We start from the raw sequence: 25092 nt of genomic DNA on the forward strand, positions 1-25092 counted from the left end.
TGAAATGCAAAATGGAGGATGAGAAAGAGGCTGCAGCTAAGACTCCACAACCTTAACAGCTGTCGGCGTCTCTCCCACTCTAAGCTCCAATGACCCAACTGGAGGACAATGTTCTAGCTATGTTTCCTCTATTATGTTTTCTTGAAGGACTAGATCTGGTACATTCGGATAAGGATCTTTTTGTTGCAAACATATTGTAGTGCAAATAGTTTATCATAAAAAAGTAGTAGTTTTAACTTTCTGCATTATCCCCCCCCCCGATTTTATTCTTTCATCTATTTCTTCAGCAATATACTTCTACATCACCCACTGCTAAAACGTACAATGAACTCTAGTTCCAAGGGATGTTGAAATGTTCTAGTTACCAGCTTCCCACTTTTGGTCGCCTTTGCAAAGATCCATGTTTAAAACAAAGTCCCAAACCTCTGCAGTGGGTTTAAGTTTATCCGCTGAGCATGCTTAAAAAAAAAAAAAAAAGGACATCATTGCCTGTGATCCTTTCACAAGGAGGTTGACCCTGAACTTTGACTGCAAACCTAGCAAGATGAGATGCTTAAACACAGGCAACTATAACAGATAAATACGTTTTGTTGTCTGTGCCCCAAAACATTATAGAAAGTTTCTCATTTCATGGGTAAACTGACTTATTATCTTCAATTGTTCCACAGTTTGCTGTTACCCATTTTTGAATGGATTTTCCCATTCAAAATGCCACAGACTTAGCCTCCAGGCGGATCTGAAAGCCAAACAGTTGTATGGGGTTGTTTTGACAAGCTACCACACGTCTTAAGTAAATAGTAAAGCCTTTATTTTTTTGTGTTAAGAACAGCATTTTGAAAATAAAACCTATCTGCCCATGCTTTACAACTTTTTAAATCTGTAATATTTATTATATACAGTCATTTATGATACATGTTGATTGTCTTGAAATTTCTTTAACGATGTTTTTTTAAGTATGCAACAGTCAGCCAGGGGAGGATAAAGGTACATTATAAAACACACATTAATACATTTAATAAATATATATTATCTATCAAAAATGAGCCTTAGCTCTTTATCAATTAATAAAAAGCACCTGCTGAGAACTCCTGTAAGCTGGTATAATCATTGCATCATTGGATTATAAAAGCCACAATGCTCCCTTTCGGTTCAGGGTTCAACTCGGCTTTGCCTAACCAGGAAGACCACCCCCACTTTGCCCATGTTTCCTGGACCCTGACAGAAACTGTGCTAAAACAATGGATCCCCAGCTTGCAACAACAACCAGATCTGCAGCCCTTGAGACACACAGAACTTCCCAGTCTGTCATTCCCTGCTTCCCTCCCCGCTCCCATCTCCAGGGGAGGAATCCAGCACAGAATAACCATTTCCTATTAAAGGGGAGAAAGAGTGGCTGTTATAGTCCCAAGGTGATTTTGATAACTGGATCTGGAAAGAGTTGTGCTTACAATGAGGTGTTTTGATCACAGAAGCTCTCCTTCCTGGTCATGCTCCCCAACGTCTTGTTTACAACAGATCTGAAACAGCGGTGCCATTTAATTTTGTATTTAAACTTCACTTGGTGGGGGCGGGGGCTGCCACAGTCTCTCGGCAAAGATGTCTCTTCGTACCCTTCAGGTGAAGTCCTTAGAGAGAGAACAGTTTACTGCCCTCCCCCTCACTCCCTGCCTCCCACCCACCTCCGCTGGGAGAGCACTCAGCCGCCTCTTGACCTTAAAGCCAAAATAAAATAAAACCCAGAAGCGCAAAAAACTATCAGAAACTTGAAAAGAAAAAGGTCTCATTTAGTGAGGTTTCCTGTGGCTCAAAGCCAGTTCTATTTTTGCGGTGGTGAAACATTGCTTTCCGCCTGGAGCCATCTCTGCTGTGTTCACCGTGCACGCTTAGACCACCAAGAACTTAGAATATGATCGTGTGAGTTCTCCGCTCTGCAAGTGGTGGGGGGCCTCTTGCAGCCTGAGCCCCTGATGGGATCAGAGAGCTCCGAAGGACTCCAGGGAGCAGGGGTGAGCCACTGTTTCCTGGCATGAGAACATGTATCGTGGCCGCTTTTCACCGGACTGGACCGAGGTGTTCGGAGATTTCTGTGATTTTCAGAATTCTAGGTCCACATGCGTCCTCCCGCACTCTCAACCCCAGCCCAGGTCTTAGCTTCTCCCCCCCTACCCCAATACTCCCCATGGCAGTACCCACCCCCCAACCCGGGGTATTCCTGGCACAGAGGTCTCGGATCTGACTCTCTCTAGAAGCAAGCACGTGCTCCGGGTGGGTGGGTGCTTCCCTGCTTCCCCCGGTCGGGTATGCCTCCTCTTCCCCATGCTGGCAACATGTGGAAATGGGCTACCTTGGAGGAGGGCCACACTGGGGCCAGATTGGCCTCCCTACCTGGGTGCTTTGCAAGGACGGGGACAGGGGAGGGCGAGGATGGGACACACCAGACTAGGGCCTCAAGAAAAATCAGAAGGTTTATTAAAACATACTCAGCTCAGACATATTGGCTTTTGAAGAGGTCAGTTTCCCCCCAAACACTAACCTTTTTCATTTTCTGTAAAGGTTAAAGGCTTATGGGTTGTTTTATAGAAAAAAAAAAAAAAAGCAATACAGTGACTAGAGTATATGCAAAAAGACCCACCCTCATTTATACATTCCATGCCGTCAGGTTAAAACTCTTTGCTTTGAATCATTGCCTGCGATTATGCTGGCCAAACAGTGCAGAGAACATGGGGCTTTTAATGGCCGAGATGTCTGAAATGCCAAAGAAAGGGATGACTTGCTTAGGACAGATGGAAACCATGACAGAAACAATGGGCTTGGAAGAGAACCATTTTCATGGAATTTGCAGAAAACTGAGACAAAAATGTCCCCCAAGCCCTCCCAAAGCAGCAAGAAATCCTCATGTACTCCACCCAACGCTGGACCTTTTACTACATCCGCAGAGAAGACCCAAGAACTCACTGCTTGCTAGGCAGCAGGCATCGCCTCTCCACCCCAGGGTACCCCTGCCACGTGACAGCATCGTGGAAAATCCACCCCGGCATCCGCCCCCTGGCCAAGGCAGGGGCTTTGAGCTGCTGGCTCCACGTGAGCCTTTGAAATGGACATGGCAGGAGAGGCGGGGAAGGGCTGGAGGAACTCTCCTGAGGTGGGAAGAGGGAGGGGTAATCAGGGGAGAGACGGCTGCTCCAGTCGGAAACTGCCCCTTGGAGGCAGGCAGGCTTGCTTCCTGGCAGTGACGCCAGAGCAAGAGGCCCAGAGAAGGAGCAAAGCCTGGGTGCTACTTTCTAAGTGTGACGGTCTCTTCAATTCCCAGACTGCCTTCTCTTCTTTGGCACATGCCAGGCTTCCTCCACCACTGCTCATAAAGCTCTTCCCCAGATACAGATGGGCTGGGCCTCGGAATCACACTCACCATCTCCTCCACTGCTCCTGACTCCCCTGAAATGTGAAAACCCACAGGCAGGCCAGTGAGAAAGCCCCTATTCTCCTTCCTCAGTGAAATGACCGTCTGCAAGAGGCCACCTGGGTCCAGCACTTGCTCAGGAGGGGCGATGGTGTGGGGCTCTCCGTGCTCAACCAACACTGGCCTGGCCTGCTGGCTGTGAACGCGGTTCCGCTCTTACCCCAGAGGATGAAACAGTCTTCCCAGCCACATTTTCGAGTGAGCCTAATCCTATTTGCAATTAGCTTTGCTTTAGTTTGCGGGGTTTGAGGTTGGTTTGGTATTACGTGTGTGTGTGTGTGTGTGTGTGTGTGTGTGTGTGTGGCAGGGGCGGGGAGGGCAGTTGGTGTTAGCTTTTCAGTTCAGCAGTGTTCACATTTACACGAAATCCCCTTGTCTAGGATTTCCAAATCTCCTGGCTTCGAGGCAGCCTTGTTCAGCTACTGTTACTGATTTCTCCCTCAAGAAAGACACGACCAGGGAATAAAATTGGTAAGAGAGACTCTTATTCTCTGGAACTTAAAGTCTTTCACCAAAGGTGTCTTCCAGTGTAACTTGGCGGAGCTGTTGGGATCTGGAAATAGGAATAACACACTAAGAACTCAGCTTTGCAAAGTCAATGTTAGAAACCCATTTGTTAACAATGTACCAAAGCTAAGTTAGCTTGCCTTTTCCTAAAGGGCTGAATAATTCCCAAGAAAAGCAGCAACCACTGTGTGTTACCTACAACATTCTGCTCTTGGGAAGGCTGTCTGCCCCTTTTCTATAATCGTGCACCCGAACAAATACGTTTCCTTACCCAGAACCCACATCACTTTCTAAGTCCAGGGTGTTTTTATGCACATTGGCCTTGACTGAACACAGAGGGTTTAAGAATGACTGGTGGGGCTGTTTTCTAACTAAATTTATTAAAGCCCACAGATCAAATGCTTGAAACTCAGGATTTTCTTGGTACCCAACAATAAACAGGCCCATGGATGGCTGGTGCTCTTCATGACTGCAACCCGTGAGCCTATTGCTTTGAGCCCCTGGCATACCAGTGCAAATGATGCCTCTCATACCAGTCAAAGGCCAGGAAAACCCAAGTTTCCTCTAGAGATCAAAGACCATCTCTGACTCACATTGAAAATAAAAAAGTTCAGGTTGAGTTATGGAATTGGCACATGATATAAAGAATGGGAATCCAATTTACACATGTAAACTGGTTCATGTGTTTGTAAAAGAAGCATGTAGCTATGTTTGAAAATTAAATGTGGGCATGACAGTGCAATTTTGGATCGCTAGAGAAACAAAATGATGTAATTCCACAGAGGCAAAATGTAAATGATGACAATTCTGCTGAAGGTCTGTTTGGCATCAGATAGTATCTGTTTTTGTGTTTGTGGGAGAGAAATGATAATCACCTCAGTTTCTTAAGAAATCTTTTAAGGATTGGGGGTTGGGGGGAACCTGGTACCCAGCTGGGGCATGGGGCAGGAGGCTCAACTAGGTTGGATGCCAGCAAAATCTGCCAGGGTTTTGTAACTCTGGGCTTTTCCTAAAAGTCGCTTCCCAAGGAAAGCATGGGAAGGGGCACCTCCTGTTATGATGAAAAATAGCGAATTCACTGGGTGCAAGAGCTGCAAGAAACAGGAACTCGTTCAAATGATCTACAGATGGTCAACTAACTACAGGGAAATGTCTCATGCATGGAGAAAGTAGGTGGAGAGGAGAGAGAAATGGAACTCTGCATGCATCCTAGCTGCAAGGGGTGTTGACGTGAGCTGCTCTCTTTGCAGCCCCGTGAGCAGCCTCCACAGAGTGGTGTGTCCCTGTCGAAGCTGCCCCTCAACACTGACCACTCCAAGGCTTCCTGCCAGAACATCACCTCTTGATACTTACAGTCCCCCCGTTGAGCACAACGGCCATCTCAGTTGGCTGATACACATTGCTTCTGAACGGAGCGCTGGGTCTGTTTCCCAAGCTGCCATTGCGAAATCCTGCAGTTCGGAGAGCTGAGGGAGGGAAAGGCAACACCACACACACACACAAAAAGACACAGTTTTGAGTTTTGTTTTCTTCCCCTGCATCAACACCATGCTCCAGGCACACGCCCCCTCCCTGCTCCTCCCCTTTGTCACAAGCCAGATTCAAAACAAAGTCACAAAGGCGCTTTGTTCTCGGGTTCTCTTGGAGCCTGACCCATCTCAGTGGGGTTGGGGAGTCTGCAGAATCCAGGGCACAGGCAGCTCTTGGGGAGGGGACCCAGGGTGGAGCCTCTCCCCGCACCCCCAGAGAGCCATGGGTGACAAAGACAGCACCTGCACCTCTCACAAGGTCTCTTCTGACAAAAGACCTGCTCACGGCTGAGTGCCATCCATGTCAGGTTCAACACCATACTGTGCAACATGGTTTCTGGATACACACAGAGGTGGGCAAGCCTGAGATGCTGGACCACAGGTACATGGGAGAGCTCGGACATCTTCCTGGGAAAGTGACATGGGAGAGGATGGAAGGGCCCCAGGTGTATGGGTGGGGTCATTTCTAGACAGGAAAAAAGGGAGATCTGAAGCAAAGGCAGCAACATAGGTCTGTTCGTTTTACCTCTGAAAGGTAAATGATGTTTCTTATTTGCAATGTATTTTTATACATCTAAATTTCCTCTTTCGGTGAAGAAAAATCAAATGGCACAAAAAGACTTGGATGAACCATGAATGTGTATTATTAAGTGAAAGCAGTGGGCTATAAAATCTCACATTATATGATTCCAACTATAATACTCTGCAAAAGTATAACCTATAGAGGCAGTGAGAAGATCAGTGATTGGCAGGGGTTTGCGGGGAGCACAGGGCATTTTTAGGGCATTGGAACTACTCTGGGTGATACTGTAACAGTGGAGACATGACATCATGGATTTGTCCAAGCCCACAGAACTGTACATAGTGACCTCTAGAAAGCAAATTATGGACATGAGTTAATAATAATGTATCAGTATTGATTCATCCATTGCAACAAATGTTAACACCAATGCAAGTTGTTAATAACAGGGAAAACCAGGGGGGATGGGGCAGGTGGGAACTCCATGTACTTCCTGTTCAATTTCTCCGTACCTAAAACTGCTCTAAAAAATAGTCTATTAAAAGATAACAGAGAAAGAAGAAGCACTATAAAAAAATCAAAACAAAAGTCCGTCTCAGTTGTGAGCTGTCGCCTTCATTATCTTCCTTCTCACTGAAGGCACTTATCTTACTTTGCTGAGAAAAACCTCAATTAAAGTCCTCCCTGAAGAGAGTCTTTTTTTTTTTTTTTTTTTCCTGACTAAAAAGTAGTAAGAGGACTTGGGATTTTTACAAATTAAATTACTTGGGGAAGGGACCAAAATCACCTTGATAGTACAGTTAATCTTCACAGAGTGCCAACCAAGAGCCAGGGCTGCTTATAAAAATACTTTATATGTATTATCTTATTTAATTTTCATAGCATAGTAGGTTCTTTTATTTCCATTTTACACGGGGCACAGAGTGATTAGGTAATTTGCCCGAGGTCACACAGCTGGTAAGAACCAGCATTTGAATCCAAGTAGTGGTCTTGCCTGGAGAATCCCAGGGATGGGGGAGCCTGGTGGGCTGCCATCTATGGGGTCGGACAGAGTCGGACATGACTGAAGCGACTTAGCAGCAGCAGCAGACAGAATTGGTTTCCTTGACCATCACACTATTTTGGGTCCAAATACGATGTTTTTAACGACTGCACTTAGTTACTTAGGAGCAATTTGAATTTAAGTGACATTTGGGAGCAGATCGGCCCAGACTGAACCAAAAACCATAGGCAGAGTGGGGAAGGCATGTTCTAAAAGACTTGTGAAAACCTCTTTGCTTTAGCATCTCCAAGCCTTCAATAGCTCCCACGCACACACTGACAAGGAGGTGCCCTTCCTGGGGAGCTGAGAAGAGGGGACAGGGTCCAGGGGACATAGAGTCCCTGGACTCTCACTCTCACTAGTCCCAATTCCTAGCCAAGACCTCCTCGAAAAGAGGGAAAATGGAACTGCGCAGCTTTCCTCGTGAAGCAGAGCCTGGCCAGCTGCAGTGCGGGAATGTGGCTCTCACATTCTCTTCAAAGAAACAAAGTCTCAGCTGGATAGGTGTCTGTGGGGTGCCCTGGCCCGGCGATCCCTCTGTGTAGTGGTTATTTGGACTGGTTCTCCTCTGGTAAACATCCCTCCCACATTCTGGGTCCCTGAGTACTGGCTACAACTGCCTCCTCCCCGGGCCTTGAGGTGGGCATGGGATTTAAGCCCGGCCAATCAGGTCCACTCAGAGCTAACGCTGGGATTTTATACTCAAGCATCCTGGGAAACATTCCTTTCCTCTAGTGGGACTCTGCATGAGCTCAGAGCTGGTGTGATTCTAACAGAGCCAAGAGATGGAGAGAGACCGGATCTTGGCATCACTTGAGCCTGCTGGATCTGTCCATTTCTGAAGCCTGATCCCCAGTACATTAGTTTTGTTGTTGTTTTGTTTACTTAAATTGCTTCAGATGAGATTTTTTTAAAAAATTAACTTGCATCTTCAAGAACCCCAACTGACAGCCCACTCTGACCCAGAGATGAGGCCTCTGAAAGGCAAGCAGGGCTCACCCACAAGGAGTCCCTAGAAGAATCTAAGAGCACAGGCTAAATGCCAGCCCTCTCCTGCCAGCCCTCACTACAAGTGAGGCAAGTTTGGGTCCTGCCCCTAAAGCTGACACAAGGCCTTCCACTGGGCAGCGAAGGGGCAGAGTTTAAATCGCCCTTGGCCTAATGAGATCAGAAAGCCCAAATCCCCTCATGGAGGAAAGAACACTTTTCCTTCCTGCTCTTGGAAGGTGAACATTTAATGCGCCTTGTTAGCGCTTTCCAAAATGTGATCTGAAGTGCTATATCCTTGTGTATTTTCATCTTCTGTCACATACCTCATGCCTGTTGATAAGTATTAAGAAACAGCAGGCTGGTGAAGTCCTACATATCTGGGGTCCCACTGGGGGAAGGAAACAGGCAGCAGAGGCTGAGCCGCAGGCCAGCCTGGGGTATATTCCTCCCGTCTCTTGACCTCAGGGCTGGACTCTCAAGGGTAGAGAGCCCAAAGGGCTGGCTGGTTAAAATGCAGGAGAAACAGCGCCAGCTGTAGCTCCCGGGTAAGGCCCCGTGTAGGGCCCGGTTCCCTAAAATACAGCTGGCTGAGGTCAGACCAAAGAGGACAACAGCTGTTCTCACCATGGCCAGGAAGGGTGCCCAGGCATTCCCCAGCCAGCAAAGTAGGATTTCTCGAACAAAGGCAATCCTAACCAGGGTGACTATTTATTCTCTCTCTGTGAGCCTTCTGAGGGAATTGACTTTGCCTGGTGCCCACGTGAATTTTGGAGGAGACACATTTGGGAGAATGCAAAACAGGGCTATTAAAAAAGTCTGACAATATCCAAGGTTGGTGAAGAAGTGGGGATGGGGGCTCTCATACAATTCATCAGGGAAGACTAAATCAGTCTACCTTTCTGTGGGGAGGGGGATCTGGCAGTATATATCAGGACTGAAAGGTAGCAGATTCTGATGCATGTCTAGGAATTCTTTTGCAAGGAGGTAATTGATCAAGGACACAAAGATGAATGGATAAGAAGGGTTCTTGCAGCATAACTTGTATGGAAAGCCAGAAACAAGCAGAATATTCACCAGCTAAGACCATAAATAGCTCAGTTGGTAAATCATCTGCCTGCAATGCAGGAGACCCGGGTTCAATTGCTGGGTCAGGAAGATCCCCTGGAGGAAGAAATGGCAACCCACTCCAGTGTGCTTGCCTGGAGAATCCCAGAGACAGAGGAGCCTGACAGGCTATAGCCTGTGCGATTGCAAGAGTCGGACATGACTTAGCAACTAAACCATCACCAAGATCAGGAAAACAAATTATGGTGCCTCCTGGAAAGCTCTGTCTCGTGAAAAGGACAGCTCTGCAGTTGTTGACCTGGAAAGGCCTTCCTGCACGATACACTGTCGATTTAAGCAAGCGCATTGCAGACAGCCTCTTAGACAACGAGCGCTTTCAACCTGGTTACACCCTAGAAGCACTTGGAGGGCCTGAAATACCTGAGCCCAAACAGACTTACTCAATCAGATTGAGGGGGCAGGCGCTGGTTATCTGTTTAAAGCTGCCCAAGAGACTCTAATGTGCAGACAGGTTAAGAGCCGCTCTGCTGGACTGGTTTGTGTGTGTGTATGTGTGTTTGGGTGGGGGTACTGTGTCTGGCAAGACGGGAGCAAACAGTCAGCCTTTGGGCAATGGGATTTTGAGCAATTTTTATTATTTTCACTTGCTGAACTCCTGATTATTGTTGATCTTCTGTCATCAGAAAGGAATAAAAAAGTTATTTTTGCTTTGGAAAAGAAAGAGGGGAATGAGGGACAATGTCCTTGGCTCTGAAACCCAGAGTAGGAAACAGATGGGTGTGTGGGCACCTCTGAAGCCCCATCACCCCCTGTGCCAGTCCAGGCACTGCTGGTTCTGACATGGGTCCCAAATCGCTTTGATCTCTGGATCTTACAAGGATATGACATACTGACTGCATTTTCCCAAGAAAGGATGCAGGGCATTCAGAAAACCAACCTTCCTTCTCCCTGCCCCACTGTGAGCCTGAACAAGTTGCCGGACACTCCTAGACTCCGTTTTCTGTTCTGTAAAATGGGACTGATAATCCCTGTCTTCTCAAGGCACAGAGTTGCTCTGACATACCTGTGAGATGAGGGATGCTGAAGGGCTTTAAGAGGAGAAGTTCTGTGGCAGAGTGGGCTTGGAGCCAGGCTGCCTGGGTTCAAACCCTGGCTTTGCCTCTTAGGCAAATTGTTCAGCCTCTCCATGCCTGTTTCCTGTCTGCAAAATGGACCTTACTGGGTTATTGCAGGAATTAAATTAGATTAGTCACTAAAATGCTCAGAATGGAACCTGCCCATCGTAAGCACCCTGTAAAGGTTAGCCATTTTTAACTTCTGATGCCCCTAATACTTGTAGGTAGTTCTAGCACCTAACTCCTCCTTGCACTGCAGTAAACTAGACCATCAGGTTCAACAAAAATGATTCTTAACCTTCTAGGGATCACAAATGGCCTTGAGAATTTGACAAAGCAATGGACTAATTGCACGGTGAATGTATAAAGCTCTATAACCATTTCAGGAGTTCCTGTTACCTTTAGGGTCCAAGGGGAGTTTGCAAGTGTCAGATAAAGAGGATCCTATTCCAGGAGAGGCCAGGGAAGAGGTGGCTCCACCAGGACCCCAAGAACTGGTCAGGTGCCTGGCCTCTGCTTATCATATGCCCTGAGGGACCCTCTGGGCTCCCTGTAATGACCCCCTTCTCCTGGCAACCAGGGGAGTCAGCCCCACCAGAGCTGTGGCTCATCCCTGTCAAATCTCTTGACAAACACAGGCTTGCTGGTCTGGGGCTTCCAGTAAGAAGGAGACCGCTCTGATAAAGGCCACCCCAGGACTGTGATTCTACCCATGGTGGGGAGGGGGAACGAGCAGGGGGCAGGCCTGTCATTCTCCCGGGGGTCTGAGCAGGAGCAGGGTGCAGAGGCAGCGGGGTACCTCTTGGTGGGCAGAGGGCTGTGGGGGGCCTTGGAGGACCTGGGGGCTTGATGTGTCTCCCCCTGCCTGTAGGGGTGGGCGGCTGTGCTGAACCCGAAAAGGCTGACTCTGCAGTATGACCAGACCACCGCCCAGGCACCTGGGTGAGCGTCACAGAAAAGGGGACTCAACCATTCGAAGGGGCCACCTCCTATGTCACTGGGCAAGACTGAATCTCTTACAGCCTCTACTTATTCCTCTGTGAGATGGGGATAACAGACCCTACCTCGTCAGCTGGAGGGATGGACTAATGAGATAATGCAGGTTAAGGAGTAGGGTCTGGCATGTAGCTAGTGTTCAAAAAATGACAATTATACCAGGTAATTATTACTACTGCGGCTGCTACTGCTACTATTATTATTATAGCTCCTGATAAATCTTTAGGTAACTGAGAAAAGGTACTTTTAATTAATCTCAAGTACTGGGAACCCAGCCGACTTGCTTTAAGCAACAACTGTAAGAGACACTTCTCCAGCATCTCCCGTAGGGGTAGCTGGGGCCTGGGCTGCTACTTCTTGGCTCACCTGGGGATCCCACCTCCACCTGAAGTGCCTGCTGAATCTCTGCTTTTCTGTTGGCGGAGCTAATAGAACTTGATTAGCCCATTTATGGGAGCCCTGGCGGACACTCATGGCAGTGGGAGATAGGAGTTGATGGACAGATGCTGAAGCCTCCTGTCCTCCAGGGATCAATTCTGAGGCTCGTTCTACACGTGTCCCTGGCAGGAATAAGCCCCAGCTGCCCGTGGTGGTAACTAGCTCTCGACGCTCTTGTTCTGGCGTTTCTGCCTTCCCGGTCTCATTCTCCCGGGCAGGGGAGACCTCCTAAGTAAACTGCCTGCAACAAGTCTCAGGCTCTGCTTTCAGGGGAACCCAACCAGGATACACATTCAACAAGCCAGGCGCCGTGGGGGTCCCTTGGTACATCAGGACTCACAGCAGCTTTATGGAGTACACAAAGCCTATATCTGGGAAAGGGCAGGATCCCAATCCAGACTCTGACTCCAGGGCCCAAATTCATCCACTCCTGGAGACAGAGCTAGAGGAGAGAGCGTGAGCATTGCCTCTCTCCATCCCCTGCATCCAGCTAGCACACGGGCTGCAAACTCAAACATCCAGGAAGCAGGGAGCTGATGTTGATATACTATAGTGTCTGGGACAGGGAGCCATGGGAAGTGAAAGTCGCTTAGTCATGTCTGACTCTTTGCAACCCTATGTACTATACAGTCCATGGAATTCTCCAGGCCAGAATACTGGAGTGGGTAGCCGTGCTCTACTCCAGGGGAATCTTCCCAACTCAGGGATCGAACCCAGGTCTCCTGCATCGCAGATTCTTTACCAGCTGAGCCACCAGGGAAGCTCAAGGGGAGTGTAGTGAAGAGAAAACAGATGCCCACCTAAAAGGCCACTGCCACCTGACAGGGCCTTCCAGCCAGCTGCAGACAACTGGTGCCATTGGGAATGGCACCAGCATTGCCAGATCCAACTTTTCAAAAAAGGCCAGGAACCTGACTTTTTACATTAAATTAGTTGAAAGTGCTAATTAAGTCTCTTCCCAGATGGCTCAGTGGTAAAGAATCTGCCTGCCAATGTAGGAGACACAGGAGATGCGGGTTTGATCCCTGGCTCAGGAAGATGCCCTGGAGAGGGAAATAGCAACCCATTCCAGTATTCTTGCGTGGAGAATCACATGGACAGAGGAACCTGGAGGGCTACAGTCCATGAGGTTGCAAAGAGTCAGATATGATTGAACACACATGCAGGCACGCACGCTAAATGAATTGATAACGCTGAATCTCTAGGGGCCAGTTTCAGCACAGGGTCAATGTTTGTGGGCTCTGATTTGCCAGGACTACCCCCAGGGCCCGTGATGCTCAGTGGGGGAAAAGGAGCTCTTTTGGGAGGAACAGCCTAACCCAGTGGGACAGTACCCCTTTACCTGCATTGTGTTCATCCATTGAGAAGGCTTTGTTCTCCATGTAGGTCCGAGGCAGCTGCACGTCCTCCTCAAACGCCGTCTCCCGCATCCTTGGCTGTGACGTGTCGAAGTAGTTGGGCGTGTTTTCCTGCGGGGCTGGCAGAATGGTGCAGTGGATCTCTGGGATGGCATGGAAGATGACGAAGACCCAGCCACTGGCCACCAGCGTGATGGCCAAGGTGGGGTCGCCCCAGGCATCTCCCTGTCGTAGCTCGGCGTTGCCGAAGAGGTACATGGTCATCCAAGCCACCCAGATGAGCACGGACAGGAAGGCCGTGACCAAGATGCAGACTCCATTCTGCTTCCACTTCTTGAACTTTCCACACAGCGAGAAAAAGGCCAGCCCCAGGGTGGCCACGAGCAGTACCATGTCGTAGATGAGGGCCATCGTGAAGTCCATGGGCTCGTAGGCACAGGCCGGCTTTGCGTCTCGAAGCACAGTCAGCACCAGCCACTCGATGGCGATGATGACCTGCACCAGCATCAGGCACAGGGCCATGCCCACCAGCTGCCAGCCCGAGGGGCTCTTGCCATGGCGCACCAGCCTCCTCACTCGCCATGCCTGGCTCAGCAGGCAGGAGAAGCAGAGCGCGAAGAGGACGCCCCAGAGGAACCGGCGGACCGAGCAGATGGTCTCGTCCTCCCGGATGATAAAGGCGAAGGTCAGCCCAAAGAGACCTAGGGTCCCCAGGAGGAAGAGGAAGTGGAGGCCCACAGGGTCCTTTTTCTCCTTGTCCTTGATGAACGGCAGCCGCACCAGCAGGATGAGCATCAGGAGCAGTGTGATCAGGGCGCCCGCCCCGGCCACTGCCTCCACCACGATGCCCCAGATGGTGTCCAGGTCGCACAGGGACACGTACTGAGGGAGAAGGTCCAGCCCGCAGCCCCGGGACGTGCTGGCGTTCTCAGAGGCCCCGGAGGCGATCACGAAGAGCAGGAGGAAGGCGAGCGCCTGGTGGGTTCTCATCTTTCTCTCTGATGCCACCGCGAAGGTTCCAGAAAAGTTGGGGGGAGAAGACCAATTCACGGTGAGACTTCCACTCTCCTGACTTCTTTAAGGAGACCCTACGTCCCTTCAAACCCACCACCAGCCCCCTTCTCCAGGCAGCACAGCCTGGCGCCAGGAGTGGGTGAGGATTTTGGTCCCCATCTGCCCCCTTGGCTGGGCTCGGTGAACAACCATGAATCGTCAGCGCTAGCGGCTGGAGGAGAGGGTGGGAGGGACACCCCCTTTCTCTGAATACCCTGTCATCTCCGTTGAATGTGAGGCCGTGTCTGACCTCTCTAAAAATAAGGGAGTAAAATGAGACTCACAGAGATGCGCATGGGCTGAGCGCTCGCTGGGAGAAGGACGTGCATCGTGGTTTTGGTCCCTCAGTGCTAACAGCTGGCACTCACCGATGACTCAGCCTTGGCCAGGGACCCAACACAGCCAGTCCTCACACCGGTGACAACAGTCTTGAGGAGGCTGGGACACTCGCCCAAGGTCACACACTCAGCTCCTAGAAGCACCCCCTCTTAGAAGCTTCCCAGCGTATCAAACAGTGTCAACTGTCTTCCTGGGTTCTGCCTTTCCCCCTCCCCTCACACATCCTACCCTTCTCACAAAGATCTCCTGAGAATCCATCCTCTTGCTCCAGGGAGCCCCCCCTCTCCTGGAGATGCCTGCAGGACGCCCCCAAGGACTGTACCCAGCAGCCAGAGACGGGCTTGTTAACCCAAGTCTCCTCTTCGCCCCCTGCTTCCTCTGCTTAGAGCCCCCCCCCACCCACCCCCGCTTTCATGGAAAACTGCTCCTCCGCACACTGGTCTCAGCTCTCATGTCATCCACTCAGACCTTGGCCAAGGTCACACCCCCTCCCGCCTCCACAGTGCCTCTCGTCTATTCCTTAGGTCTAATCGCATCTGTTATCCCTTCGCCTGTTTACTTTGTTTCTCCGGTCCCTTCCTCCTCTCCTCCCTTCCTGCCGTTCTTCACCGCCAGCTGCAGGAGGACAGGGACACTGTCTTGTTCATCAGTGCAAACCAGGGTTTCTCAGCCCCGGGGTAACGGACACTTTGGGTCTGAGCCTCCCTTGTTTGGGGGTCTGTCCTGCGCATTGCAGGAGGTGAGCAACACCCCTGGCCTCCACCAACTGGGTGCCTGAAGCACACCCTCTCCCCTAGCAGTGACAACCCCTTCTTAGACAGTGCCAACATTCCCTGCGGCGTGGGAAATCACAGAATGAGCACCACTGGTGAAGAACTAGCACCGAGTAGATGCTTCTTAGATACTGCAGGAATGAGACTTCTCAGTAGGGCTCTCCTCTACCCACTGCCACCAGGTCCTTGCTTTTGGAGGGAGCCTGGCCTTGGGAAAGCCCTGCCTGCCCAGCTCTGCTGTGCTGTGTTTCTGGGCATCTTAAGCCAGACTTAGCTCCGCCCACAGTGAGGCTGTAACCAGCCACCTCCCAGGCAGTTCAGCACATCCCTGGGGCTTTCTTAAGTAAATGTGGTATTGATCACTTCTCTCTCTCAGCTTCTTGATGGGATATAGTGAGCAGCTCTGATCCTGTCTTGGCCGCAAGGCCATCAGCTGGGATAAATTATTGATACCACAGAATGAGAAGGAGCCTGGTGCTACAGGGTGATCCTTCCTTTGCCCAGAGATGAGGGAAGGCAGGAACAGAGGGTATCTGACAAGACACGCTCCTGAAACAAGCACTCAGACACTGGTAATCAGGCCCCTGGTCCCATCACTCTTCGTGCCGTGTCAGTCACAAGAGTGCCACCTCAGCTATTTAAGCTTTGTCTACATACCCCCTGTAAGTTACTTACTTAACTGACTCACCAAGGTCTTGAAATTGACCCAAAAGACAGCTCAACACATTGGAATACCTGTTGATGGAACTCATGTTGCATCCCCATTGCCATACCCCAATGTACCACCTTTGGAAAAAAAATGCTGTCCTAGTCAGAGCTTCTTATCACAAGAGCACACTCGGAATCAAAATTTAAGAACCAACATGCCCAGAAAAAAAAGTTTAAGAACTGGATACGCTGGAACAAAATGCCATTGGCCCCTGACACAGTATAGTGGATTTCGTCTAGACTTCTCATCAATGGCAAATGTGATTAAGAGACTTCTCAGCAAGTGACAACAGAACACACCCCATGCAGACTTTCTAGTTCACACAGTGGCCAACAGTCCCCAGGACGGCTGGGAGGAGACAGGGAGGAAGGTGCTTCTGGAGTCTTGACCACAGCCCTCTCCCCAACTCTCCCCACACACCTCCAGGCCAGTGGTTCTCAACCAGGGTGATTGTGATCCCAGGGAACACTGGGGCATATCTAGGGACAGTTCTGTTTGTCACAACTGGGGAGGGAAGTGCAACTGGCCTCTAGCAGGTAGAGTCCAGGGTAGCCGCTACGCAGCCTGTGCTGGGAAGACTCTTTAGAGTCCTTTGGACTGCAAGGAGAACAAACCAGTCAATTCTAAAGGAAATCAACCCTGAATATTCATTGGAAGGACTGATGCTGAAGCTGAAGCTCCAATACTTTGGCCACCTGATACGAAGAGCTGGCTCATCGGAAAAGACCCTGATGTTGGGAAAGACTGAAGGCAGGAGGAGAAGGGGATGACAGAGAATGAGATGGTTGGGTAGCATCATCGACTCAATGGACATGAGTTTGAGCAAACTCCGGGAGATGGTGAAGGGCAGAGAAGCCTGGTGTGCTGCAGTCCATGTGGTCACAAAGAGTTGGACATGACTGAGTGACTGAACAACATGCCTGAGATAGCCCTCAACACTAAGATCACCAGAGTGATCTGGCCCCACATGTCAGCAGTGCTGAGGATGAGAAAGCCTGGTTTATATGCTTGAGAACAGACTTGAAGAAGAAGCCAGGAAACCAGCCAGGTCTCTCAACCTCATGCCTGCATCCCAGGTCCTTTCCTTGCAAGAACTAGACTTTCTTTAGCTGCCTCCACTCACTCTCTTGGAGGAATCTCCTCTCTTCAGACCTGCGTACAAGTCGGAACTTGGTTCTGTCGGTTCATCCCTTGGTTCTGCCGGCTCGTCTCTCTTCCTGACTGACCTTCCAACAACAACAGGAAACCAATGTGAAGAAAATATAAAGATGGCAACCAAGCTTCTGAAATTGTGTGGGTTCTTTTGGCTGTGGTCCCCGTCTCTAGCTCCCACTCCTTTCTGACATGGGAAAATAGATACACTCTTGCTTTCTGTTTTCATTCCTGAGGGTGGAAACCTCTCCTTCCTCCAGCTCTGAAAAGAGCTCCTGATCTTCCTCTGGAGAGCCCCCTTTAGCTGTGAGCCCCAGACCCAGCCTGGCCAACTGAAGCATTTATCCCACCCTTTGACCGCACTGATTGGCTCAGGGATAGGCACTTGGCCTCAACCAGACCAATGAGAATCACTCTTAGGATTTTTGCTAGAATTAACTGGAAAGAGGTTTTCTCTTGTTACTGGGGTTAATAAGCTGAAAGGAAGGCAAAAGGAGAAGCGGGCAGCAGAGGATGAAATGGTTGGATGGCATCACTGACAAAATGGGACATGAACTTCGGCGAACTCCAGGAGACAGTGAAGGAGAGGGAGGCCTGGCATGCTGTAGTCCACGGGGTCGCAAAGAGTCGGACACTGCTGAGCAAATGAACAACAACAAGCTAAAAGGATATAAACCTGGAGCTGGAGAGGGCATATTTACCATCATAGGGAAAGAACCTGCCTGAGAGGAAAGCTAGCCCACAGGAAATTGTCACAGGATGGACAGGAGTCCCAGTACACTGCAAGGCTGGATTCAGTTATGCCTGAAGCCAGATACCCTGGTCTTTGCACCTCCAGCAGTCAATTAACTTCTCTTTTTTTGGACTAAGCCATTTTGAGATGGGTTTATATAACTTGTTAACAAAGACGTTCTATGATGTATCCCACATGATGTGGTCCTGTTCTTCCAGGAAGTCCTCGCTAATCAACATCTAGGCTCCAGGGTCTTTGGAAGGGTTCAGTTGTCCCAAGTAGGTCATTATCACTGCAAGGGATGCCCACGAGGTGACAGTCATTGTTCTACAGAACTCTGGCATGATCGGAAGGAGGGCTATACCACCTCACAGAATGAAGCAGAGTCCAGCTCATCTGGGCTTTCTGGGGGATTCAGAATTGCCCTGTGGAGTTCTCTATTACTGCCATCGTGAACATAATAATGACTGTTAACTCTCCCAGTGCTTACTATGCTCTAGGCCCTCTGCTATGCACTTCACATACGTTAACACCTAATCATCTGGACAATGACACCATGAGGCAAGTGGTATCACTATCTGCATTTTACAGGAAATAAAACAGAGAGGCCAGTTGGCTTGTCCAAGCTAGGACAAGCTATACAGCTAGAAAGTCGTGGAATCAGGAGACAAACGTACTATTGTTACTGGGCTCTTCAGACAAACCAGGGCTCTGGAAATGTCACCGGCTGAGCCCTTTGCTAGCCAGTCTATCTAAATTAGGTTCCTTTTGCCCCTTTATGCTCTATACCAATACTCCTGATCTTTATCTTTGTAACAGGTACCACAATTTTCTATTGTTTTATTTTATTACTCTTTTGGTCTGTCTCCCCCACACCCAGGCTCCTGTCTGTTTTGTTCTGCATCGATTCCCCAACACCTGGCTCACGGGCAGTGCTCATGGCCCAGCTGCTGTATGAATGAACTGATTAAATATGGTCTCCAACCCTCATGGCACAGGGCAGGAAGATGCTCTCACGGTCATCTTATAGAGGAGGGGACTGAGGCTTAAGTCAAAGTTTGATCCTCAGACTGGCAATGGCAGCAGCATTGCCTGGGAGCTTGTAAGAAATGCAGACTCTCCAGAGTGGGCCTGGCCACCTGTGTTTCCACAGCCCTCCGATAAGCTCCAGGTGTGCTCAGATGCTTGCGTGCACTGAGGTTTGAGAAGCACGAACATATGCAGCTGGGGAGCCAGAACCATGGCCTTGCACCTTCTGCCTTCCTACCACTGCCCCAGACCCCACTCAGGCTCCACTGCACCCACTGTCAGGTAAGCCCCAGCCCCATCAGCCACCTGAGGCCTCCCCCTGCCAAGCAGGGAGCTCTCCAGGATCCCCACACTGCACAAAACCTGATTAGAGGTTTGGAGTCAGCCCCAGGGCAAGGCTGACTGGGGCGGGATGAATATATGGCAACAAACCCGTGGGATGTAGGCATGCGGCTCCTCAAAAGGAGTAATGAATAAAGTGACGAATGTGCAAGACTCGGCTCACATACTAATTACTTTGCTGCCGGCCAGGCTCCCAGAAATGTGACTCATTCAGATGCTCTTAAATACACTGCGTCGCACACGCACGCGCACACACGCTCTCTCTCCCCACAGAGGGGCCAGAAGCTGCCGGCAGGTGGTGGAGCAGCACGCTCCATTTCTCACAAGCTGGGGCCTGCAGAGGCTGGAAAGAATGCAGGCAAGATTCCTTGTGCGAGGACAGTGCTGCTGCCTGCCTGCAGGCCACAAGCAGGGCTGGTTCTCCCAGCCTTGATCCTCACCAAGCAGCATGAACTTTGGGTTTCCGATTCTGCCCCTGGCATTTGCTAGAACCTTGTGACCTGGGACAGCAGACTTAACCTTACTTGCCTCAGTTTCTTCATCTGCAAAATGGGAGTGATAACACCCGACTTGCGGGGTTCTTGTGAGGATTAAAATAATAAGTAGGGTTTAGGACCATAGCCTGCTGTGCTGCGGTTCATGGGGTCACCAAGAGTCAAACACAACTGAGTGACTGAACTGAACTGAACTGAAGCACTTATAAAGGGTCTTAAATAAATAACAGACTGGCAAATGCCCTGAGGTTATGAAGTTTTCTGACTTTCCTTTTCCAGGAGGGGCAGTTACCATGGAGATGGGACTGAAATAGGCTCACCCAAGTGTTGGTCCACCACTGGTTTCCAGCCTCCACCATCACACACTGAGAAAAGGAGTCCCTGAGGGGGTGTGAAGGGGAGAAGCCTTTGGGGTGGTCTACCTTCAGTTCAGTTCAGTTCAGTCCAGTCACTCAGTCATGTCCGACTCTTTGCGACCCCGTGCTGCAGCACGCCAGGCTTCCCTGTCCATCACCAAGTCCCGAAGCCTACTCAAACTCATGTGGTCTGCCTTGAAAACTCCCAAACTCTCCTGATTCCCACAGCAGGTGCTCTAAATGGCGGCCTGACTGCACAGGTGGTTTTCCAGAGGGGAACCAGGCGCTGGAGGACCGGAGGCCAGTCTGCATGCCCTAAAACCAGGTGCCCCTGCTGTGGAGTCAGAGGTAGACACCCAGAAACCAGACACCAGTCATTCTCCTGGGAACCAGCGTCCTCACCTTCCCACCCACCCAGATGACAGGAGATACAAGACGTACAAAACTGCTCTGGAACATGCCATTCTGACCCGCTTCCCCTTGGCTACTGCCAGCAGAGGCCCCTTTAACCCACCTTCTCTAAAGAAGTGGGGAGGAGGTGCTGGAGCATGGACGGGAAAGAAAAACTAAGCAGGTCTGGAGGGCCTTACCTAGCCCTGGGCATGTCTAAAGTACTAATGAATACCTGGCACAGAATTTACACTCCCATCTGTGTCCTCAAGAGTGGAAGACCTCAGCTGGAGGAAGTCAGACAGAACCGAGTGACACAGGGCATTACTTAACCTCTCTGACCTTCAGTCTCTTTGTAAAACAATGATAGTAATAGTGCCGCTTTCTCAAAGCCGACGTGAAAGGTACTTAGAAAGTACTCAGCCTGGTGCCTGGCAGACAGGGAGCTCTGGGTCCTGACTTGTTACAAAAACAAAGACAATTCTGTGTCCTGTTGGGAATAGGAAGTGGTAAGGCGACTTGGCCAGAGGCTTCCTGGAAGTGACGGATGAGCTGGGACTAGAACCCACTGCTCCGGACTCCTGACCTCAAGGCTGCTGCACCCCAGTTGGACTCCCCGCCATGTTCAGCAGACGGCCAGGATGAGACTGCGGAGCCTGTCTCCCCACGCACCCCAACACCACACTCTGTCCTTGCCCACTCCCTTTAGAGCATTTCCTGCTCCCGAAGGATTAAACTGTTGCAAGGTTTCCTGACATTAATTAAAACTCTTTCTCAGACCTGCAATCTTACCCTTTGATCTCTTTTCCAAGTTATACCATCTCATAATCTTTAGTTCCCAGCACCATCCAGACCACCAGACTATCTGGGGGCCCTTGAATTTAATAACCCTCACACGTTAGTAAACAGGGTTGTCAGAACACAGGCTCCGTGATCCATGAATATGCAAAGCAGCTCCAATCCTGTAAATAAAAGCAATCATTTAAATGCAAATTGCATCCTTGGCTGCCCGTTCCAGGGTGGATGGTTCCTCTCAGGCTGTAATTCCGAGAAGAAAATGTGACTAACTCAGAACCCCCAGGAAGCTCTTGCGTGGAAGTGCATATGGAGCCGAGGGCTCTGGGTGGGGGCTGCTTAGGGTAGACAGAAACTGCCTAAAAGTGAGAAGTGGGTTTTAAAACCTGACCCATCCCTGGCGTAGGCTCATTCAAAGCAGTCCCTACAGGTCCACTTCGGAGGCTCCCGGCGCCTCGCCATCCCCAGAGGCAGAATGAAAGGGGAGCTGCTTTTCCTCTCCTTGTTGAGGTCAGGGGAGCTTTTAAAAATCAGATCTCGTGGCTTTCTACTCCAAACCCTCCCTCCAAGGATTCATTTAGGAGAATAAAACCTAAGCTCCTTTCCATGGCCCCCCAAATCGGGGTTTGGCTGGTCCTGTCATCCCCTTTCAGACCCCCACTCTCAACATCTGCCTACAGCTCCAGCCACAATGGCCTTTGTTCAGTTTCTCTAAGCTCATTCCCACCTCCCAGCCTTTGCACTTGCAGTGCCCTCTGCCTGGTTCAGTCTTCCCCCCCAACATCTGCCAGTGGCGGGGGTGGAGGGGGGGGCAGCCCTGTCTTGCAAAGCTCCACTAAAATGTCACTGCGCAGAACTCTTGTCACTTTATTTTACATCACCCTGCTTTATTTTCCTGGCAGCACTTATCCCAAATGGAAGTTTTATCCACTTACTATTTATTTACTTATTTAGTGTTTGCCCAACTCCCCAGTGCTCTGAGAGCAGGGGCTTATCTGCCAGTTGTGTAGCTGGCACATTTACTGAAATAATACATTAACCGATCAAGATTTTAAGCTTCTCTCTCTCTAACAAGACTGCTTGTCTCACTGCCTGTGCCCTAAATGGCGACTCCTTCCCACTTCCATTTTTCCCTTCCCAACTCAGTTGACCCCTTTTCAGACAGAGCAGGAACAGATAGGAAACAGTTCACTCCACAGTCCAGATACAAAACCGGCCGGGTGGAGGTCTCCCAACCCACAGATACCGATTTGCATTCTATTTACATCCTATTTGCATGCAGTTTAACTCAACGTCTCGAGTCCTCCAGAAAGCCTCCATCCCTGGGGAAACTTATGAATCAAGGTTCCTCGGCAGAAGTTCCAAAGCTTTTGTGCCAAGCCCCTCCCCCACTTCTCGCCTCTTTGCGAGGACCCCTAGTTCCTCCTGGGCTCAGTTCAGGTCCCCCCCACCCCCCATACTGGCGCAGTTGGGCAGCCAATGTGGCGCGTGGCCCGGGGCCCCAGGCGGGGATGCCGCTGCCCGCCACACTCCAGGGGCCTTTGTCCGCGCTCCAAGGAGCCGCCCCCTTAGCGAACTGGGGACAAGTTGCGTTGAGGGGTGGGAGGGCGATTGGCTAGGCCTGGGAGTGACATAGCCGGGGAATGAACCCAAGGGCTGCGCTGGACCCCTCCTCGGTGGCAATGGTACCCCCTCCCTGGCCAGTTAACCAACCCTCCGGCCGAGGCGGGTGCGGGCGGTAGGGGTCCCGGGATTCTTGGGACTGGAAGCCTGTGTCCCCCAAAGGGTGGGGACGCAGCACAGGGCTGATCATCGCCTCTAGCCTGGCCGGAACAGAAACGCTAACCCCCCCGCCATTGTATGCAGCCGCCCCTCACTTGTACCCCAGCTCCAGGTCCCAGCTCTGCCTCCTTTCGCCCGCAGTGTCCCTTCCTTGTCCGGTAGTGCGTAGCCGCGACCCCCAGTCCCTACGGCAGGTGCCGCAGCTCACCTCCAAAGCTCTCCCCTTGTGCCCCCGGCTCCGCCTGCCCTGTCTGTGGTCAGGCCCCGCGCCTGCCACGCAGCCCCCAGACCTGCCCGCGGCTGCCCTCACACGAGTCACTCGGGCACGCCTGAAGTCTCTTACAGTTCCAACAGCCCTTTGCCTGATCTGCGATCGCCTCCAGACCCTCCTCTGAGACTTTGATCTCCGTCTGGTCCGGGAACACCGCCCCCGCCCCATTAAGGTCCCAACCTTCTCCGCCCCCTGCCCCGCGGTCTGCGGGCTCCTCTCTGCCGCCAAACTGTGGTCCTCCAGCCCGGAAACCCCAACTCCCCCAGCAGACTAACCCCTTGGGGAAGAGGAGGAACTCAGAAAAGCCCAAGAAGCAGACCACATCCCAACGCTCCCAAGTGCACCCGGGGAAAAGTTTCTGGGGTCGCCGCAGCGCCCTCCACCCTGCCGGCGCGGCTGGCACTCACCGACCCCCGCGGCCCCGCAGCGCCGACGCTCCCGCTGGCCCTCGGCCCGAGTCACATCTCTGCAGCGCCGCCGTGGCCCCAGCCCAGCGATCCCGCCCGCCCGCCCGCCCGTCCGGCCTCACTGCATCGCACTCGCTAGCCGCAGCCGCGCGAGGCGCCCCCTGGCCCGGCCCGCGCTGCTGCAGCCGCCGCGGCCCCGCCCCCTGAGGCCCCGCCCCCGGAGCCTCCGAACCCCGCCCCCGTCCCGGCCAGGGCTGATTGTTCCAAGCCGAACCCGGCGCACGCTCCTTGCTTCCCGCTTGCAGCGCCGAGGCGAGCCCCCTCCAGTGTCCGCATTTAGGGACCACCACCCTCACATCCACAGTGCGTCCCAAAGCACTGTGGACGCGCTGGACATTTTCCTCCGTTGATCTACTTGCAGAAACACACACATAGAGGGGTTTTCTAAACTGTGGGTTACTAAACAGCTGTTGTTCTGTCGCCCTGTCGTGTCCGACTCTTTGCAACCCCCTGGACTGCAGCACGTCAGGCCTCCCTCCTCCCTGTCCCTCACCATCTCCTTGAGTTTGCCCAAGATCATGTCCATTGCATCGGTGTTGCCTTCCAGCCATCTCATCCTCTGACGCCCTCTTCTCCTTCCACCTTCAATCTTCTCCAGCATCAGGAACTTTTCCAATGAGTCCGCTGTTCGCATTAGGTGACCAAACTACTGGCGCTTCAGCTTCGGCATCAGTCTTTCCAACGAGTATTCAGGGTTGATTTCTCTTAAGATTGACTGGTTTGATCTTGCTGTCCAAGGAACTTTCAGAAGTCTTCTCTAGCACCCCATTTCGAAGGCATCAATTCTTTGGCGTTCTGCTTTCTTTCCGGTCCAGCTCTCACAAGAGTACCCGGCCATTAAGAAGACCATAGCCTTGACCATAAGACTTTTGTCGGCAGAGTAGTGTTTCTACTTTTCAACACACCGTCTAAGTTTGTCACAGCTTTCCTGCCAAGAAGTAATCATATTCTGATTTCATGGCTGCAGTCACCATCCACAGTGATTTTGGAGCCCAAGAAGAAGAAATCTGTCGCTACTTCCACCTTTTCCCCTTCTATTTGCCGTGAAGTAATGGGGCCTGATGCCATGATCTTAGTTTTCTGTAATATTTAGTGTTAAACTGGCTCTTTCACTCTCCCTCTTCACCCTCATCAAGAGGCTCTTTAGTTCCTCTTCACTTTCTGCCATCAGAGTGGTATCATCCACATACCTATAGTTGTTGATGTTTCTCCCGCCTATCGATTCCAGCTTGTACCTTATCCAGCCTGGCATTTCTCATGATGGGCTCGGCGGATAGGTCAAACAAACAGGGTGCCAGCAGACAGCCCTGTTGGACTCCTTTCTCAATCTTGAATTCTAAACAGTTACTTCCCCACAATATACCAGTGCTGGATCCAGGGTGCAGAG

The 25092-nt window shown here is 50.9% G+C and overlaps 2 protein-coding genes across 2 annotated transcripts in view; one reads left to right on the forward strand and one right to left on the reverse strand.

Moving 5' to 3' along the window:
• The window catches only part of IQCK (IQ motif containing K), a 151755-nt gene extending 149160 nt beyond the window's left edge, over nt 1-2595 (forward strand). Inside the window, exon 9 of the mRNA XM_005697542.3 lies at nt 1-2595. Coding sequence (XP_005697599.3) covers nt 1-56 — 56 coding nt within the window. The 3' untranslated portion in view covers nt 57-2595.
• On the reverse strand, nt 2448-23781 carry GPRC5B (G protein-coupled receptor class C group 5 member B). Its single transcript, XM_018040564.1, has 4 exons — nt 23646-23781; nt 13005-14018; nt 5321-5433; nt 2448-4013 (listed from the first exon to the last, which is right to left on the reverse strand). The coding sequence occupies exons 2-4, from the start codon at nt 14008-14010 to the stop codon at nt 3969-3971; spliced, it is 1164 nt and encodes a 387-aa protein (XP_017896053.1). The 5' UTR covers nt 14011-14018; nt 23646-23781; the 3' UTR covers nt 2448-3968.

This window comes from Capra hircus, chromosome 25 (assembly GCF_001704415.2).
Source record: "Capra hircus breed San Clemente chromosome 25, ASM170441v1, whole genome shotgun sequence".
Lineage (NCBI taxonomy): Eukaryota > Metazoa > Chordata > Mammalia > Artiodactyla > Bovidae > Capra > Capra hircus.

Excerpts from the sequence above, each read along its gene's own strand:
- GPRC5B (XM_018040564.1), bottom strand. The coding sequence starts at position 14,010 with ATGAGAACCCACCAGGCGCTCGCCTTCCTCCTGCTCTTCGTGATCGCC. Across the intron at positions 5,434-13,004 it reads AATGGATGAACACAATGCAG|CTCTCCGAACTGCAGGATTT; the intron begins GTAAAGGGGTAC and ends TCCCTCCCTCAG. Across the intron at positions 4,014-5,320 it reads TTGTGCTCAACGGGGGGACT|ATCCCAACAGCTCCGCCAAG; the intron begins GTAAGTATCAAG and ends TCCTATTTCCAG.